Consider the following 20908-nt stretch of genomic DNA (forward strand, 5'->3'; position numbering starts at 1 on the left):
GGCCTTTCAGGCCCCAAGGTTAGCTCTGCATTCGCTCCCAATACATACCTTCTGGTTGAAGGGCCATCGCAGAAGTGCATCGCTGGGGCCTTTCATCACCACAAAGAACAGAGACAGGTGGGTCCCACGTCCAGTGCCGTCCCCATTTAGGTACACACGCAGGCACATCTTATAGCCATATCTGCTTGTGTAGAAGGCTGACAGAGTGATGCAAAACAGAGAATAAACAGCTGTGCAGAACCAGGGCTAGGGCAGCAGGGGAGTGCAGATGGTTCCCAAACAGTTTCAACCATCTACTGACTTTGGCTTTTGAAGCATAAGCAGGAAGGGCTCCTGGAGCTAGGGGTCCCACAGGAACAGCTCCGTTGGGTGCAGGTAAAAGGAGTTAATAAACAATGGCACATGACTAGGGCCCTACCAAATTCATGGTCCATTTGTCAATTTAATGATCATAGGATTTGAAAAAAAAAATCACAAATTTCATGATTTCAGCTATTTAAATCTGGAATTTCATGGTGGTGTAAGGGATCTGAGTCCCCTGACCCCAAAAGGAGTTGTGGAGGGTTACCAGGTTATTTGGGAGTTGCAGTACTGCTACCCTTATTTCTGTGCTGCTGCTGCCAGTTGCATTGCCTTCAGAGCTGGGCAGCTGGAGAGTAGCAGCTGTTAGCTGGCAGCCCAGCTCTGAAGGCAGAGCTGCTGCCAGTAGCAGCACAGAAGTAAGGATGGCGTGGTATGATACTGTCACCCTTCCTTCCACACTGCTCCCTGGAGAGCTGAGTATGACACTATTTCTTGGGGGAGCACCCTGTAACCCCCACATTCCTCATTTTCTATAGAATTGTGAAATTGTATGCAAAGCCAGCCATGTGAGGTATTGGGGAAAAGGTCATCAACGGTTGAAACATGCTGTAAGTTGGAGAATCAGCCAGATATTAGCTCCCCAGAGACAGCAGCAAGAAAAGTAACTAACATTCAGGCAGGTGTCAAACAACCATCAACAGCCCATGTCCAGCAAGGGATCTATAATTCAATGACTCATCTGCATAAGGCCAAACCAGAGGAATTGCTCAACTTTAAACTGTGCTTATATTTACTTTGCTTTTGGTAACTACTCAGACTTTTTGCCCATCACTTACAATCTTTCTTTGTAGTCAACAAACTTGTTTAACTATTTATCTTTACCAGTGAGTTTGCCTGAGGTGTTTGGCAAATTTGCTCAGGGGTTTTACAAAGCTTGGTGTATATCCACTTTTGATTGATGATGCGGTGAACCAACCTAAAGTACAAAGCTGGGAACTGGGAGGATCTGACTGGTGACCCCTTCTGAATGATTCATGAATGGCTCTGGGAGCATTCATGCACTCTGGCTGTGTTTGGGGCTGAGTGGTAACAGCACCTGGAGGAGTTTGTTGCTAGTCACTAACAAAACATTGTGCGAGGCAGCCCAGGCTGGAAAGCTAAGGGGGTACAGTGGTCTCTCCGTCCCGGGATGCAGCTTATGGACACCATCAGACTGGGCACCCAGGCAACACTCTCCAGACATTCAGTTCTGAAGGCAGCATAGAAGTGAGGGTGGCAATACCACAATTGCCCTAAAATAACCATGTGACACCCCTCCCCTGCAATTTCCTTTTGGCTCAGGTCTCCCTATATGAGAAATACTGGTCACACTCCATGAAATTTGTACAGTACAGGTTGAATCTCTCTTAAGCGGGACTCTCTCGTCCAGCTATATCCCTGGTCCGGCAGTACCATGGACGTCACAGGACTAGAGAGTCCCAGTGGAATGCCAGGGGAACAGGTAGCTTGTGTGCACATGGAGGGTAATGCAATCAGGCATGTCCCTAAGGAGCTAGCTGCACTGTTATGATGGGATGCACAGAAGCAGAGTAGTCCAGAGGCTCAGGAAAGAGCTTGGATCTGCCACTGACAAGTCACTCCATCTCTGTTCCCCACTGCACCCTGTCAGTGTAGATTGTAAGCTTCTCGGGACAGAGGCTGTCACTCTCCACTACAAAGCTTTGCAGCACTTGGCATAGTGGGGGCCTGATCTCAGGTGGGGTCTTCAAACATTACTGTGATACTCATAATTCAAAAACAAACTGAAGGAAGAAAGGGACAGCTGAGCAAAGTGAGCTCAGGAGTAGCCAACAAAGTCCTAGAGACGCATATGCGAGAAGTAGGGATGTGAATGTTTAACCAGAAAGCCCAACCCTTAATAGGTGAGGCTCAACAGTTAAGGTGAACTGGTGCAGGCTGGAGCAGCTCCCTGCCTGCCACAAGCAATTGGATGCTCCAGCCCCGCATGGGGCCCATGCCTTGGCCTCTGCTGCAGGCAGGGGCTGATCTAGCCAAGCTGGAATGTTCCCCACACAGGGGCAGCAGCTTTGTATAATTTTTGGTAGTGCCCAGAATGGGTCTAGTCCGTCCATCCCCCCCCCCCGACCCCTTTTACCCATGCCCCTGACCCCCATTAGCCACACCCCTGACTCCCATTAGCCAGGCCTTTGGAGGTAACACGCTCAGGGCAAGATGGACACATGACCAGAAGTAAAAGATGTCATGTGAGGGACTTTTCCCACCATCTTCCTACCAACAGGGATTAGTTTGGCTCCCACCAAACCTCCCTCATGCAACTATCTTACAATTGCATTAACCCAATGTGTGTGACATTAACTTGGGGGCGGAGAGGCTGGGGGAAGTGTTCCCTCTAAGGCTCTGTCTACGCTCGCAGCTTCTTGTGCAAGTACAGCTGTTCTTGTGTAAGAACCCACAGAGCCCCTGCCTGCTCTTGCGCAAGGAAATTTACAGTACGGCATGGTAAGAGAGGGCGTCTTGCACAAGAGCTACACTCTTTTCTAACAGGTGTACGCTCTTTTGCGCAAGAGGGCAGTGTGAACACTCAGCAGGGATTACTTGTGGGAGAAACCCCTACGGCAAGAAGCTGCTAGTGTAGACATAGCCTAAGAGTTTCCTCCCACGAGCAGAATGAATTTTGTGTTGTGCACCAGTACTGAGTTCATGTGGCTTGTTTGGATGTGCCACTATGGCACCCAAGTTATTAATAAATATCTTATAAACCTTTGCCTTTTCTCTCTGCTGCCATGTCTCCTCCCCTTGCTCCATCAGCTTCCCTGATGCCTGCTGCCCCACAACTCCTCATCCTCCTCTGCTGTCTTGACTCCTACTCTTCTCACTGCCCACTGCGACCTGCCCCCCTCCACCAGGCCTTCTCTCTCCCTGTGCCCACTCCTCCAGTAGCTCCACTCTGCTCATGTGAGCTACCCCTCCTTAACATGAAGGGGAAAGGAGTCCAGGACAGCTGGCAGTATTTTAAAGAAGCCTTATTGAAGGCACAGAAAGAAACCATCCCGACACGTAGCAAGAGAGGCAAACATGGTAGGAGACCGGATTGGCTTACAGGGGAAACCCTTGGTGAACTTAAGCACAAAAAGGAAGCTTACAAAAAGTGGAAACTTGGACAAATAACCAGGAAGGAGTTTAAAGGTATAGCTCGAGAATGCCGGGGGGTTATCAGGAAGGCGAAAGCGCAAATGGAATTGCGACTGGCTAAGGATGTGAAGGATACAAGAAAGGTTTCTACAGGCATGTTAACAAGAAGAAGGTGATCAGAGAGGGTGTGTGGCCCCTAATGGATGAAGACGGTAACCTAGTAACAGATGATGTGGGGAAAGCTGAAGTACTCAATGCTTTCTTTGCCTCTGTATTCACGGACAAGGTCAGCTCCTGGACTTCTGCGCTAAGTGACGCAAGATGGGATGAAGATGGACAGCCCATCGTGGGTAAAGAACAGGTTAAGAACTATTTAGAAAAACTAAACGTACATAAATCCATGGGTCCGGACTTAGTACATCCAAGGGTACTGAGGGAGTTGGCAAATGTCATTGAGGAGCCTTTGGCTATTATTTTTGAAAAGTCGTGGAGATCAGGAGAAATCCCGGATGATTGGAAAAAGGCAAATGCAGTGCCCATCTTCAAAAAAGGGAAGGAGGACGATCCAGGGAACTATAGGCAGGTCAGTTTTACCTTGGTTCCTGCAAAAATCATGGAAGGAATCCTTAAGGAATCCATTTTGAGGCACTTGGATGAGAGGAAAGTGATTAGGAATAGTCAGCATGGATTCACAAAGGGAAAGTCGTGCCTGACCAATCTGATTAGCTTTTATGATGAGGTAACTGGCTCGGTGGACATGCGGAAGTCAGTGGATGTTATATACCTTGACTTTAGCAAGGCTTTTGATACGGTCTCTCTCAATATTTTTGCCAGCAAGTTAAGGGAATGTGGATTGGATAAATGGACGGTAAGATGGATAGAAACATGGATAGAAGGCCGGGTCCAGCGGGTAGTGAACAATGGCTCGATGTCAGGATGGCGGTCGGTTTCTAGCGGAGTGCCCCAAGGTTCGGTTCTAAGACCGGTTTTGTTCAATATCTTTATTAATGATCTGGATGAGGATTGCACCCTCAGCAAGTTTGCGGATGACACTAAGCTGGGGGGAGAGGTAGATACGCTTAAGGGCAGAGATAGGGTCCAGAATGACTTAGACAAATTGGAGGATTGGGCCACAAGAAATCTAATGAGGTTCCACAAGGACAAGTGTAGAGTCCTGCACTTGGGACGGAAGGATCCCAAGCATAGTTACAAGCTGGGGACCAACCGGTTAAGTAGTAGTTCTGCAGAAAAGGACCTGGGGGTTACAGTGGATGAGAAGCTGGATATGAGTCAACAGTGTGCCATTGTAGCCAAGAAGGCTAATGGCATATTAGATTGCATTAAGAGGAGCATTGCCAGCAGATCCAGAGATGTCATTATTCCCCTTCATTCGGCTTTGGTGAGGCCACATCTGGAGTATTGTGTCCAGTTCTGGGCCCCCCACTACAAAAAGGATGTGGACGCATTGGAGAGGGTCCAGCGGAGGGCAACCAAAATGATTAGGGGGCTGGAGCATATGACTTATGAGGAGAGGCTGAGGGACTTGGGTCTGTTTAGTCTGCAGAAGCGAAGAGTGAGGGGGGATTTGATAGCAGCCTTCAACTTCCTGAAGGGAGGTTCCAAAGAGGATGGAGAGAGGCTGTTCTCAGTAGTGACAGATGGTAGAACAAGGAGCAATGGTCTCAAGTTGTGGTGGGAGAGGTCCAGGTTGGATATTAGGAAAAACTAATTCACTAGGAGGGTAGTGAAGCACTGGAATGGGTTACCTAGGGAAGTAGTGGAGTCTCCATCCCTAGAGGTGTTTAAGTCTCGGCTTGACAAAGCCCTGGCCGGGTTGATTTAGTTGGGACTGGTCCTGCCTAGAGCAGGGGGCTGGACCTGATGACCTTCTGAGGTCTCTTCCAGTTCTATGATCCCCTCTCCTAACACCTGCCCTGCCTCTTTCCTCTGGTGTTGGTCCCTCCTCTGTAGGTGTCTTCCCTTCTGCTTCACTCCCAGAATCCCGTGGCACTTGCACCTTCTCTTACCCCGGCACCTTCCTGGTGCCTCCCCCTTCCCTCACTACCCCTGCCCCCTTTTCCCTCTTTTTCCCTGATGCCCACCGCCTCACCACCCTCTGCCCGTTCCCCTCATACATGACTTGCTCCATCCCTGCCTTTCTCATGCCCACCCCTTCTTCAAGCCTTCTCCCAGCTCCTCCCCCTCCCCCCTCTAACCCCGAATGCCCTTACCCTCTCCTCGCCCAGCATCACCCTGTCCCCCTCCCACTGACACCTCCTCTCCTGGCCTTTTCCTCATTGTCTGCACTTGGCCCCCTGGCATTTGTCTCTCCTCCACGCTGTCTCCTCCACGCCTTCCCCCTTTCCTTCTCCTGACCTGCCCCCCTCCCCTCAGCACAAGCCCCTTCCTCTGCCACCCACCTTCTGCTTTCCAGTGTGCAGGGCGGCCAGGCTCAGGCTCCGGCTCCAGACCACGTGCTGGGCCGCGCGGTTTTAAAGTCCCGGGCCGTGACGTCACGCCACACCCGGACGTCTCCCCTCCCAGCTGCTGTGTGGCACGTCAGCACGCCGCGCATGCGCTCCCTCGCACAGAGCCAAGCAGCCCAGCGCCCCCCAACCAAATCTCCCTCGCACAGAGCCAAGCAGCCCAGCGCCCCCCAGCCAAATCTCCCTCCCACAGAGCCAAGCAGCCCAGCGCCCCCCAACCAAATCTCCCTCCCACAGAGCCAAGCAGCCCAGCGCCCCCCAACCAAATCTCCCTCCGACAGAGCCAAGCAGCCCAGAGCCCCCCAGCCAAATCTCCCTCCCACAGAGCCAAGCAGCCCAGCGCCCCGCAACCAAATCTCCCTCCCACAGAGCCAAGCACCGGAGAAACAGGTCGGGTAAGTTCATTTTACTTTTAAAAGAGGCTGCTCCTGCCGGCTGCCTCTGTTCGCAGTGTGTTCTGGGTGGCAGCATGTGGCCCAGCTGCCGGCTCACTGATCTAGTGTGAGGTGGGCCTACTCAGCGTGCGCTCCCCTCCGCTACATCTCTGGTGCCGGGGGAGAGGAGGGTTGGCAAGCACATGCATGCCTCCTCCCCCTCCTGAGTGCACAGGCATCTCTTGTTGCCCTAGGCAACAACAGCCGGCAGTGCGCGCAGGCAAGGGAGAGCCTGCACAGCTTTCATTCTGGCAGGGACACTCCGGGGCTGGGGGGGGGGGGAACACTCTGGGGATGAGGGGTCCGGGGCCCACTCCAGGAAGGGCTAGGGGAGAGACCCAGCTCCAAATATTGGTGAAGCAGGGCCCCCGGCTCTGAATATTGGTGGAGCCTGGGCACCACGAGCCCATATAACTTGCCACTGATGTCCCCACCCCTTTTAATCAGTTAACCAGTTAAACAATATGTTCAATCAGTTAATCAATTAAATGGGATTTTGTATACCTAGCTAAAAATCTGCATTGATTATCCATTTAGCTCAGAAAATTATGAGCCCACAAGGCAATTTTTAACCAATCCTAACCTCTGTTTCTCTGCCTCATTTCTACCTAGCTGAAGCAGCAACAGGATTGCTGTTTCTTGCCCAGTGCTGGGTCTAAGCAGGAGAAACAAACCCTTGAATTCAGGTCCTGGCAGATAAGGCTTAATTTCCTCAAACATTCTCTTCTCAAATATTTTTCAATTAAAAGGCCTTCTCTCTTTCACTTCCAGGCCCTTTCAAACCAAACATGAACAAACACACAAACAAAAAACGAATTTGTAACAAGATCCAAATATGTCTTTGCTCTCTTTGCTGTAAGGATTTAAAAACACTGTGTAATAAAGATGTGACACAGGATGTAAGACTTAATATCTTAAATAGCATCTCACTTGAAAGTGATCCACCATACAGCACTACAAACTCCGATCATCTGAAGAAGTGGGCTATGCCCACGAAAGCTCATGATACCATCTACATGTTTTGTTAGTCTATGAAGTGCTACCAGACCATTTGTTGTTTTTTAAGTTTATCTGTAGGAGGTAGCTCGGCTACCCCATGAAGCTTCTGGAGAAGAGACAGGAATCATATAGCATGAAGGGGAAGGGGTGGGGGTAAGAGTGGAAACATTTTAAGCCAAAGAAACTGGGTCAAACCCCTCCATAGCTATATGAGTTGAATGCCTAAAGAGCAGACATAATGTAAGACTTTACAATCTTATCTCAAAGATGCATACAAAAAGGCATGGAACTCAGTTTGTCTGCTTCAAAAATATAAAGGGCAGAGTTGTGACACTTTACTCTCAAGGGAATCCAGGGATTTTCAAGGCTGTTACTGGTTTATAAGGAGCATTAGTTGAGCAATACAATTACATTAAATTTTTAGTTCCACTGAAAAACTGGAAGCAAAAAGGGATTTTCCAAGGGGCAAAAAAATAATCGACAGAGAATTAAAAAAAAAAACCCACCAAACAATATCAAAATAATCATGACTGGCATTTTAAAGCAGTTCTTTAGACTGTCCGTTTGCACCAGTCTGTGTCTAGTTTATGCACAGTTCCAACCATTGGTTACTTTAAAAAGGAATCATTCCACTGGTTTAGAACCAGCGCTATTTCTGTTGGTGTGCACACACACTGATTGGATGCCTAAATAATTTATTTTTCTACAGTTAGGACTATGATCTATGTAACAATTATAATTCTGTTTGCACTTGGGAAATGTCCTCCAGACAGAGTGCAATAAATCTGGGTGGGCCATTAGGGAGAACAATAGGACTTTGAAGATGCTAATAACCCTCCTAGTTGAGAAGTTTCCTGGGATGCTACTTTGACACTGCAAGATCAGGTGATCATGTCATCTGGGTGCTGAACACTATCCTGAACTGCTGGTGTTTCCACTAGGAGGGATCAAATTGGGAAACATAGGATTCCCATCTTATGTAAATCCTATGTAACCCTGGGAAGTGAAATAATCAAGGTCAGTTCTTCTCTTCTTTGAATACCGACTTAAGACGACTGCTATAAACACCTCAGACTGAACTGGGAAGAAAGGGACTGGAACCCAGGCTAGAAAGATGTCAGGCCTGAGTCAAGGAGATGCTTAAAACAACATTTAGGGAGAGAAAATTACTGCTTATAGCCAGTTTCTGTAGTGTATTATGCACAATTTGCATGTCTGTTTTATTTGCTCAGTAATATGCTTGGATCTGTTAGCTATCCATTATAATCACTTAAAATCCATTTTCTGTAGTTAAAGTTATTTTTATTTTCTATAAATTAGTTTGTGCAATTCTTAACTGGCGGGAAAGAACTGTGCAGTTCTTCCTCCACACTGAGGGAGAGGGCTGATGTCATGAGCACTCACTGCACAAATTTCTTTGCAATGCAAAACAATACAATTTTGGATTTGCACCCAAAAGGAGGTGCACACTTGAATGGTGGGCAACTCCCAAGCTGAGGCTTCCCATACAAAGCTGATATGCTCGGTGTGGCCCTATCTGTGTGAGTGTTGCAGAAGGCTTGAGGGCCTGGCACAGTAAGGACAGGGTGAGGGACCCCCAGTTAATGGAACGGGTGGGCCCTGTGGGACCCTAGCATACATTCCCAAGGGTGGGGGAGCAACCCATCACAGTGGTGCAGTGAGCACGGTAAATGTGCAGTTTATTACTCTCAGACACTGGTGGTGTTTTCAAGTGAGTTTTAAGTATGTTGGCCAGAAACAGGGAAGTGGATACTAGTTTGTTATTTTTTGTTTGCTTATTTTGGGCAAAGGAAGTAGGAAAACGAGCAGAAGTGAAGCTACCAAAATGTTGGAGCTCTAAAGGATGCAGGTAGAAGTAATCAGAAAAACGCAAAAGCCATATTGAATTCCAGCAAGAAGAAGCCAGTCACCTTATGAGAGGGCTATGGAAGCTCAGAAGCAAGCCCTGGAACTGAGACACAAAGAAATGGAGGAGAGGAGAAAAAGAAAACAAGCATGAACTGGCTTTGATAGTGTGGAGGAAACAGAACCTCACACCAAAGGGCCCCATTTCTCAAAAATCCACAAATGGGAATAGCTGTGTCCTGCAAGGTAGGAGACATTGTTGAATACTTCATCACCTTTGAGAGGATATATATGCCCCACGTGATCCCTGAGAATCAACAGGTGACCACTTTGGTTGCAAAGTTGTCTTGGAGAGATCTGGACATATTCAATAAAATGTCAATTGACAATGCTTCAAACTATGCTAAATTTAAGGAATTAGTTTTAAAACACTTTCCTATTACACCTTATTGCAGTTTATACATTACATATTACTCCTTAGAGTAAAATTTAGAAGTCTTAAGAGAGGGGCTGGAATGAGTAACATGGCACATTTAGGCCAAAGGAGAGATTTACAGAAGTGGGTGACGGTAAAAGGTATAGCAAGCTTTGAAGGAAGGATGCTCAGAAGCATGATGATGTTAAACAGTGTTTATGGGATAAAAAGACAGTCAAAGAACTTGCTAGTAATGCTGATCAATTTGAGCAGTTCCAAGCAGCCATTAGAAATAAATCACAGACAGAGAGGTTTAAGTTTGATGGGAAGCAAAGTTCCCATTTCCTCCCCTGGGAAAGAGGAGGGTGAATAGGAGGCTGAATGCTCACTTTCCCAAGTTAATTCCTCCATTCCTGATCCCAAACCTCCTAGAAAAAAAGAACTCTAGAGGTTCTACTATTATAATTCCACTGAGCACCAGGAACAAATGCCCTGTGCTGAGTTGGAGCAAGCAGCAGGCAAATCTTGGAAATGCCTGAGATGCCTCTACGCTCTGGGTAGCAGCAACTGCTACTTGTCATACAGGCTTTGTAAAAGTGGCTATTGCATAGCCTGGCAAGAAGCACAAAAAGATGGTCAAAGTTAATGGCCAAGAGCTCCCTGGGCGGAGGGTTGCTGGTGTAGAAATCTCTGTGGCTAGAAGAGGCCTTACTCAGAAGAAAGACATATTGCTAGGATAGACGGCACAGCTTTTGTTAATAGGGGGTCACAGAATCCTTATATTTTTGACTAAAAAGCACATGGAAACTGATTTACAAGCTGAATTTACAGTTGCTGTTTTCCCCATAACCCAATCCAAATATTATTGGGAAATGACCTTTTCAGTGTGGCTCAGACTGTCTGGGGGTCTGTCAGGTGCAAGAAGGAATCTGGCGCTGAAACTCAGGCTGGAGAAAGTAGTCACAGAAACTTCTGGGGAAATGGAAGATTGCTACTATGGTTGGGTGGTGGGTGAGACCAGTTCCTACAATGGATATAATCTACTTAGATTTCCAGAAAGCCTTAAACAAGGTCCCTCACCAAAGGCCCTTAAGTAAAGCTAGTTGTCATGGGATAAGAGGGAAAGTCCTCTCATGGACTGATAATTAGTTAAAAGACAGGAAACAAAGGGTAGGAATAAACGGTCAGTTTTCAGAATGGAGAGTGGTAACTAGTGGTGTCCCCCAAGGGTCTGTCCTGGGACCAATCCTATTTAAACTATTTAATAAATGATCTGGAGAAAGAGGTAAACAGTGAGGTGGCAAAATTTGCAGATGATACTAAACTGCTCAAGGTAGTTAAGAACAAAGCAGCCTATGAAGAGCTTCAAAAGGCCCTCACAAAATTAGGCGACTAGCCAACAAAATGGCAATGAAATGTAATGCTGATAAATGCAAAGTAATGCACATTGGAAAAAATAATCCCAACTACACTAGACTGGGACTTTTCATCTTAGAAAAGAGGAGACAACGGGGGAATATGATAGAGGTCTATAAAATTGTGACAGTTATGGAGAAAGTGAATAAGGAAAAGTTATTTACTAGTTCCCATATGACAGGGGTGTCCAAACTTTTTTCAAAGAGGGCCAGATTTGATGAAGTGAACATGCGTGAGGGCCAACCATTTTGCCTGACATTCTTTGAACCGTTAAAATTAAATGCAAATTAACTATTTTATGCAAAGTTTATTGCAAACGGCATACTTTTCATTTTGTCACATGGATGACAAATCTAAACAGGTGTTAATCACTCTGCCTTTCATATCTGAAGGCCAGATGAAAAAAAAAATCCAGGAAGCTGAAATATGTCAGGAACATTGTAAAGTACATTACATATTATTGGTAATAAAGGTTGTCTGTCAACTTTTAAGTTCAAAAAATATGAACAGGAACATAACACCAAGTATACATGTCATGTCCAAATATATTTATAACTGATTTAGACCAACTGACATTAACTGAGATTTTACAATGTATTCATCTCAATACATATGGATTCGTTGGGGGCCATAAAAGATAGATATTGCCAAACTACCTGTGGGGCCATATTAAACCGGAACACGGGCCGCAATTGGCCCGCGGGCCGGACTTTGGACATGCCTGCCATATGAACTAGGGAATCACAAAATGAAATTATTAGATAGCAGGTTTAAAACAAACAAAAGGAAGTTTTTCTTCACGCAGCACATAGTCAACCTGTGGAACTCCTTGCCAGAGGATGTTGTGAAGACCAGGATTTTAACAGGGTTCAAAAAAGAACTGGATAAATTCATGGAGGTTAGGGCCATCAATACCTATTAGCAGGGCTCGCCAGCCACGCAGTTTCGCACGGTTCTGCGTTCTGCGCATGCGCAGATCATTCTACACATGCACAGATTGTTCTGCGCCGGCTCTTCCGGGTTGTAATCTACTCGCCACGGGCGAATAGATTACATTATTTGTCAAGCCCTGCCTATTAGCCCAAATAGGTAGAAATGATGTAGAACTCTGTTTGTCAGGGACTGGAAATAGATGACAGGAGAGGGATCACTTGATGATTCCCTGTTCTGTTCATTCCCTCTGAGGCATCTGGCATCTGCCACAGTCAGAAGACAGAATAATGGGCTGATGGACCTTTGGTCTGACCCAGTATGGCCATTCTTATGTTCAGCCTGGTGGCTATTTCCTTGGGGGAAGGAAATGTTTTAACTGACTATATTACTGTCCAGGCTGCTGGCTGCCAGGGAGGAGTTGTTAAGAAAGGGACAGATCTCAGTCTAGCATGTTAAAGCAAAGGTGGGAAACATTTTTTGGGTCAGAGATCACTGATCCACAGAAAAATCGTTCTGGGCCATATGCAAGTCAGAAGCAAAAAACAAAAGTAACAAACAAAAAATCCTCACACATGTAGCCCCCAACTGAGAAACGGGAAAACTAGGAAAAAATATACTCCACTAATGTTCCAGCCTCAGAAGGGAGAGAGAGGGGGGAACATCAAGGTTCAAAGGGTGCAGGGTCGTGCTGGAGCAGGCTGGGACGAGGGTGCGGAGAGGGAGGGGTCAGGGAATGGGAGTGCATACCTGACACAGCTGGGGGGGGGGTGAGAGAGGAGGGTAGAGCACAGGTGTCTTTGAGCAGTGATTACCAGTGAAAGAATTGTTCTGGCAGTTAGCTGTGGGCCCACACTAGAGCTGTGTGTCTTAGGCAAGGGCTCAGAGAAGGAAGCTAAGAAGGAATGGGGGGGCACAGGAATATTTCCTCACTGATTACATGGCAAGGTTTGCCCAGGAGGTATTTGCTAGATCAGCATCTGTGCTCCTAGCACCCCACCTGTGGCTCAGGTTTTAAAAAGGAACAGTGTATCTCAGTGGGCACCAACCAGTAGATCGGGATCCACACGTAGATCTTGGAGCCTCAGAGGTGATCCTGACTGGTTTGGCCAAGAGGCTGTCAAGTGCCAGCACTTCAGCTGCCCCTCCCCCTACTGCTGCGCACCTCCTGCCCTTTGCCTTGGAGCTGCCTCCACCCACCCTCAGGAGCCTCCTGTGTGCTGGGCAGGGCAGGGGAGGGAGAAGAGGAGTGCTAATGTCAAGGTACTCCCCTCTCCCACCCGATCACCTTGCTCCACAGAGCAGAGAAGGGAAACAACAGGTCTTGGGATGGAGGGAGTTTTGTGGCTGCTTTTGAGAGTGGTGCAGGGCCAGGGCATGCTTGAACCTGCCTTAGCCCCACTGCACCACCATCCAGGAGTAGCCTGAGGTAACCAGTGCCCAGTTGGAGCCCACATCCTGAAATTCTACCCCAGTCATGAACCCCCTTCTGTACCCCAAGCCTCTGCCCCAGCCCCAAACTCTCCTGCATCCAAACACTCTCCCAGAGTCTGCACCTAGAACCTCCTCCATCACCCCAACTGCCTGCCCCAAGCTCAGCTCAGAGCCCCTCTCGCACTCCAAATCCCTTAATCCAAGACCAGAGCCTGCACCCCAACCCTCTCCCCAACCTGGTGAAAGTGAGGGAGGACGGGAGAGGGAGGGAGGATGGAGTGAGCAGGGATGAATCCTCAGAAAAGGGGCACAAAGGAGGTGGAGTAAGGGTATTTGGGTTTGAGGTAAATCTTGGGTTGCATTTAAATTCAAAAAGTGATCTTATGCTTAAAAAGGATGGAGACCACTGGGGTAGCTGACCTCTTGGAAAGGAGCATTCACAAAACTGACTTCTTGGGAAACAGAAAGGTAGCAGAGGTTGCCTAATCCAGCTCTCAATTTTGCAAAATGTTGTTCCTGATATACTTGTAAAAACTAACAGTCTCTTTAAAGCAAGATGAGACTATTTACACACATACTGTGGCCTAGGAAATTCAATAAATTCTGAATGAATTTGACTGAACAAAAGGCGTGGTATGATAATCATACTTGGAAGCACCTCCCAGTAATACGTTTGCTGATAATACACAATCTATAGATTGTAACAGAAAAATTGCTAATAATAGTAAACCCTTGGATGAAACTTTTGTACGTTCTAGGAATGGCAACAAGGAAGTCCTAGAAGGATGTTGCTTCTCAGCTAGTACCTGTAAACAGGCTTGAGGGCCTGGAACAGAAAGGACAGAGTAAAGGAGCCCATGCTGGTGAGATGGGCAGGCTCACTGGGACCCCAGCATAGGTGAGGGGGGGCATCACAATGTGTTGTGATCTGAAGACTCTTTAGAAGATATGGAATGCTGCGTGGCTGAGGTGAACATGCTGACTTTACCTGAAGAGCGCGCACCTGACTGAGTTTCACTGGAGATCCGCATACAGGCAGTCCCCAAGTTATGCGGATCCGACTTATGTCGGATCCGCACTTACGAACGGGGCTCTCTCGCCCCGGAGCTCGCAGGCAGCGGGACCGCCCAGCTTCCTGTAGTCAACCCCTGGTCAGTTTCACCAGCCGCGGCTGAATCTGGAGCCAGTTTTGACTTACATACAAATTCAATTTAAGAACAAACCTATAGTCCCTATCTCGTACGTAATCCGGGGACTGCCTGTATTTGTTGATCCCTGTGTAGTAACAGAATTTTGCCACTTTATACTCTAGATATCTAGATTCCTTCCCTTGCTTACCATCTCCTTGTAAAAAGGGCGATTATTGCAGAGCTATTTCTGGGGCTAGGAGGGCTACATTTCCTGTTATAGAAGGAAAAGGCGTCTTTATGCACGAAAACAGAAATCTCTTACAGCAATGCCTTTTCACTTATCTCACTATACAAAATTAGTCTTTACTGAATTCTTGGGGGATGAGGAAAAGAATTTGGAAGAAAATCTCTGAATAACCACCTCATGTCACGTGTCAATTTCAATATTAGTCTAATGACCGGGCACAGCTGGAGCATAGAAAGCCTTGCAGTATTTTGCTAATTTCTAGATAACCTGGAGAGAAGATGGCAGGACAACGGCCAGCTATTGCCTCCTGACGTTTTCTGGCAAACTCTGTAATCTTCCAGATGAAAACGCCATCATAGGTGGAAGCTTCCATGTCGTGGATCTTTTGCTCCATATCAGCCATGGCCAGATCTTTCAGTCCAATGCTCCTTTCCAGCTGCCGGACCTGATTGGTGGAATACATAACACATCTTGTTTAGAAATACAAGTTGCTCAAGGATAAGGATGGGGAGCAGACCCAGCTCAGGGATCAATACAAATACAGAAGGAATCTTTCAGCATCCAGAAAGCTGTAATGCTTCCTCTTCTGTACATGTCACAGGAGTACATGTCTAGAGAGCTCTTCCTCAGAACATCTCAAATATACTCCTAGTTTGGCTCACAGATCCCTGCCCACATGACAGCTGCACTAAAACTAAACACTTTAATTACAGAGATGAATGATTTGAAAGATTTTCAAAGCACAAAGAATGAGAAGCCCAAAGCCAGAGTTTACAGACCTTGTTACCGAGAATTTCAATTTTCTCCTGATCCAGCCGATGCTGCCGGTTATATGCCTCAGCTGTCAGAGACACCCTTTCCACTTCCCGATTCAGCACACACACAATATTCTCAAATGTGATTGTCTTCCTCTCCAGGGCCTCACACCTCCTTTGCAGCTCCAAGGACTCAGACAGCTCAGATTCGGAGCACAGTGAGCCGGCTGTTAAGAGCATGGAACTGTCCCGCATAGATGCAAGGGTTGGGCGGTGCTTGAAGTCTTCAGACTCAGTCTTAAGTTTGAGCACAAAGTCCAGCAACATATACAGATGCTCACCCACACATTTGCTCTCATGCTCCAGAAGCTTTTCATTTTCCACCTGCAGAAAAAGAAACCCTCATTCCCATTCGCAGCAAGTTAGCTTCCCACTATGGCACTGAGATCCACAGGGCAAATTCAACCCCTCTGGGTTATAAGTGATGAAAGCAAAGGGTAATGCAAAAAAAAAAAAAAGAGACAGTGTTACAAACTGTCAAACAGCAAGCAGATTTTGTTAAAGGAAAACTCTAACCTTAAACAATGACAGATGTTGAAAATTCACCCCATTGCAGCTATTACAAAAGTTGCCCCCTTTCTACAGTCCCTTCAGTCCAAGGATCCCTGAGAAGTGCTTTACAAATTACAGTGAAGGAAGCCTCTAGAAATTCTGCGGAGGGTATGTGTTATTTTTACCCTTCAGCTGCAAAGAGGGGAAGAAACTTGTCAAAGCAAGTCATAAGTAGAGCTGGGAAACGGCTTGTCTGATGACATTCTGTCCTGTGCTTTAACCATAAGCCCAGTCACCATACAGAATTGGGAGTCCTATATCTATAAAATCATATCTGTAATAACACCGTGCTCCCAGCTACTTAGGAATTACACCTGCCCTTTGGGATGCTCTGAATGGAGGTGTTTACTACGCCTCCTAATTTTCACTGTCTGAAGAATGCACATCAGAAAGACTGCCCCATTCCTCCTACATACATGCACCCAAGCATGGCTTACTCTTCAGGCATTACCAACCTCCTCTGGCACTTGCTAGCAGCAGTGGCCTATGACATGTTACTGCAGAGCTGAAACAACCACTCAGCTACAATACTGCAAAAAGCTGCCAAAAGCATTCCTCTGGGTTCCAGCTCCAATACCAATCCTGGTCCTGATCTAGGAAGTCTCCTTTACTGCTTTAAAGCATACTTTCAGCTCCGTAAGGCTGCTGGACCTCGATGTAGTGAACTGGCTGAAATTATTTTCAATTTTGTAGGGTCAACTGAAGGGTTGTGTGCAGACTGCTTGCAGGTTAGGGTCCATAATGAAAAATGTGTCCTATTCCCAGGGAGATAAGCCTCTTTGGGCACTGACTGATAGTCTGCACAGGCTGACTAGTAGTGTGATTTGGCATCCATCAGTAGCTGGCTGACTTTAAGCCTGGGGGGTTTGCTATTCATCATCCTGGAGAGCTTACTGAACAATGTCTCTTTCATTCCCCAAAACACCCAGATGCAGACACAGAAGTGACTGTTAACCTTCAAGCCTCCAAGCTCAGAAGCTTGGATATACCTCCCCACAAAACAGTCCATAAGGAAGACCCCTGAACCATTCTCTCTGGAAACATGAGAGTCTGCTTTCTCTGGATATTAGCATTCTGCTGCGTAGTATTTTTCTGCACTGAGGAAACAATCTCTTCAATTAATTTTCTTGATACATCCAGCTCTGGACAATGGACAGAAACAATCTCAGACATAAGTTGCATTCTCACTGCTTAGTTAGAACTTTAGCAGCACTCAAACTTCATCCCCCAATTCTTCCTATAGGGCAGCTAGTGTCAGTTCACTCCATCTAGATCGGGGGGGACGGAGGCAACACTCAGGTTAACCAAAAGCTAATAGTGCAGTGAAGACAAGCCCCTAAATAAATATGAAGAAACCAGCCTTACCATCTCTGTGCAGCCAACTATCTGAAATCTGCACAGCACTTTACACTTTCCACAAGTGTTCACGTGGTCCTGAAACTGCAGAAAAGGGAAAAACATGTCAAATATAAGCCTCATTCTTTCATCTTAAAGCAAAATGCAGGACAATGTAGCACTTTAAAGACTAACAAGATGGTTTATTAGATGATGAGCTTTCGTGGGCCAGACCCACTTCCTCAGATCAAATAGTGGAAGAAAGTAGTCACAACCATATATACCAAAGGATACAATTAAAAAAATGAACAAATATGAAAAGGACAAATCACATTGCAGAACAGAAGGGGGATGCGGGGGGGGGGGGGGAGGAGGGGGAGGAAGGAAGGTAAGTGTCTGTGAATTGATGATATTAAAGGTAGGGAGAGTGGGATGTTTGTGAGTTAATGGTATTACAGGTGATAATTGGGGAAACTGTCTTGGTAATGGGTGAGATAGTTCAAATTCTTGTTAAGTCCTTGTTGGCAAGTGTCGAATTTTAACATGAATGACAGTTCAGAGGATTCCCTTTCAAGTGCAGATGTAAAAGGTCTTTGTAGCAGAATGCAGGTGGCTAAGTCATTTAGAGAGTGTCCTTTCTGGTTAAAGTGGCAAGAAACTGTTTTCTCTTTGTGATCTTGTCTGATATTTACTTATTCCCACAATCTAAGAACTAGGGGTCACCAAATGAAATTAATGGGCAGCAGGTTTAAAACAAACAAAAGGAAGTTTTTCTATACTCAGCACACAGTCTGAGGAACTCCTTGCCAAAGGATGCGGTGAAGGCTAGAATTTTAATAGGGCTCAAAAAAGAGCTAGATAGATTCATGGAGGTGAAGTCCATCAATGATTATTATCCAGGATGGGTAGGAACGGTGTCCCTAGCCTCTGTTTCTCAGGAAGTAGGAGACAGGGGAGGGATCATGTGAGGATTACCTGTTGTGATCCCTCCCTCTGGGGCATCTAGTATTGCCCACTGTTGGCAGAGAGGATTCTGGGATAGATGGACCTTTGGTCTGACCCAGTATGGCCATTCTTATGTATGTTCTAAACAAAAATGTTCAAATTAGGGATGTAATAGCGTAACTGATTAACCGATAAGTAAAAGCTTATAAGGGTAATGCTATCAGCTACACGCATTCCCACCACCACCACCAGCACAATTTTTAGCAGGCTGGCTAGCAGCCAGCTCAATTTTGGTTTGCGCCAGGTCCAGGCCCTACCCCCGCTGCAGATCTGCATTTAAAGCGTATTAGGAGCCAGGCAGGCAGGCAGCCCAGCTCAGTTCAGACTCATGCCAGGTTCTGGAGCTCAGACCTCGCCCCCTCCAAAGAGTTGTTGCTGCCACCCTGCGCTGCTGCCTCTGTATCAGATGCAGCAGTGTAGGGTGACAAGCAGCCAGTCAGTGAGGGGAGTTGATTTTTAAACTGGCTCCCCTTGCAGACCAGCTCCTGCCTGGCACCCCATGCTGCTGCCTCTGAGTGCGGAGTGGCACATGGCTCCTTGGAAGTGGGCCGGAGCACACTGGCTGCCTGCCTTACCGCCAGGGACTATATAGTCAAGTAACCGATACAAATTCATGAGGTTAATCGACTATTCAGTTAACCAATATTTAACATCCTTAGTTCAAATACCTTCTCTCTTGCAATCTTCTTCTTCCCACAGCCCTCACAAGTCAGTGGAAATTTAGGGCAGATTTCATCATGAGCCTGTAAAAGAATTGACGAGAGGCCATTTGTACACCTAAAACAGCTTTGATAAGGCCACTGTGAAGAATGCAACTCAATGGACCCACCACTTTATGACAAACACATTTTTATTGTCAAAGAGCCTGTCACACGTGACAGCATGTAAAACAAATCCTGGCCTAATTGTGTTGTTTCTGCATGTCAAATTGTGTTTCTACATTGCAGTTTCCAAGCTGTTAATAGTGTTTGGGTGCCTTTCCTTGATATAAGAGTATTAGTTTCAGCTCATATTAGTCGTGAGAAAAAATCAAATTACTTCTTCGATCGAATGACAATCAAAAAGAAACTACAATTGTAGCTTTGCCCAGAAAATGCATATTTAGGAGAATTATGTGAAAACCCCTCACCTTCTTGGTAAGAAGTTTGCACATACTGCCAGTTGTGACAGACAATGGTTGGCTGTATCAAAACTCCCAAACCACACTTGACAGCTACAGATCACGAGCTTTCCAGTGTTACCACCCTTGTCCAGATCAGTTCACCAAGCAAATGCTTCTCATCCAAGCAGACAATCATATTTTAAATATATCAATTTTTAAAAACAACACATAACATGCTTCCTCTGTAGTAAGAACACATTGTTTCTTTTAGGAAGGGACAGAAAATACATTAAAATGACCCTAAAAACCTGATTTTGACACCCCTCTACAGATAAAAGAAACCTGTAAAAATTAAAATGGGAACTCTAACACTTTCCTCTCCTTTTCATATCATTCCTGTAATGCTCTTCCTACATTAGTTCTGTGATATACAAGACTTGAGTAATTAGACATTTTGCTTACAATAAAATCTCCTGCTCAAAAGTGAAATCTAGAGAATGTGTTTTGCTACTTTTCATTATATGCCAGGTCATGTCATCATTTTGATATTCTACACACATGCACGTATATGATTGTCCACTTAGCACTAGAAATGCATTCATTTTAATGAACTTTGTTTTTTCCTGTTGTCTAAAGGTGTGTCTAGACTACCTGCCTCTGCTGACAGAGACATGTAAATTAGACATACCAACATAGTTAATGAAGCGGGGATTTAAATATCCCCCGCTTCATTAAAATAAAAATGGCCACCACGTTGTGCCAGCTCAGCTGATTGTGGGCACAATGGGGCATTCAAGACGCAGATCAGTCGACAGGGAAAGCCATTGTCGACCGATCCCTTATGCCTTGTGAAATGGGGTTTACAGGATCGGTCGATAACGGCTTTCCCTGTCGACCGATCTGTGTCTTGACTGCCCCGTTGTGCCGACAATCAGCTGAGCTGGCACAACGTGGCGGCCATTTTTATTTTAATGAAGTGGGGGATATTTAAATCCCCGCTTCTTTGACTATGTTGGTATGTCTAATTTACATGTCTCTGTTGGCAGAGGCATGTAGTTTAGACATAGTTCAAATTTTAGGGTACAAATTAGTTTACAAATACCTGTAACTTCCTTTTCCTAAAAGCAACAGTGAATCAAACTTAGTGATTGCTCCATTGTACTTGCCACTTAGGAAGGGATCTCTAAATTAGATTTTGTGGTCTTCTTTTGGCTTAATTGATTGCCAAGACACTAAGGAAAATGAACACCCTCGAAAGTGCCAATCTAGACTATTTCTGAATATTT

General features: G+C 46.1%; 1 protein-coding gene across 4 annotated transcripts in view; it reads right to left on the minus strand.

The window, feature by feature from the left end:
- TRAF2 (TNF receptor associated factor 2) overlaps window positions 1-20908 on the minus strand; it is an 85061-nt gene that overhangs the window by 8992 nt on the left and 55161 nt on the right. For all 4 annotated transcript variants that reach the window (XM_075905998.1, XM_006134756.4, XM_075905997.1 and 1 more), the window contains 5 exons: window positions 19189-19263; window positions 17546-17620; window positions 15593-15952; window positions 15081-15258; window positions 49-197 (listed from right to left, as the gene is read on the minus strand). In XM_075905998.1, the coding sequence (XP_075762113.1) occupies window positions 49-197; window positions 15081-15258; window positions 15593-15952; window positions 17546-17620; window positions 19189-19263 (837 nt within the window). The remainder of the gene's footprint in view (window positions 1-48; window positions 198-15080; window positions 15259-15592; window positions 15953-17545; window positions 17621-19188; window positions 19264-20908) is intronic.

The sequence above is a fragment of the Pelodiscus sinensis genome, chromosome 22, assembly GCF_049634645.1.
Source record: "Pelodiscus sinensis isolate JC-2024 chromosome 22, ASM4963464v1, whole genome shotgun sequence".
Lineage (NCBI taxonomy): Eukaryota > Metazoa > Chordata > Testudines > Trionychidae > Pelodiscus > Pelodiscus sinensis.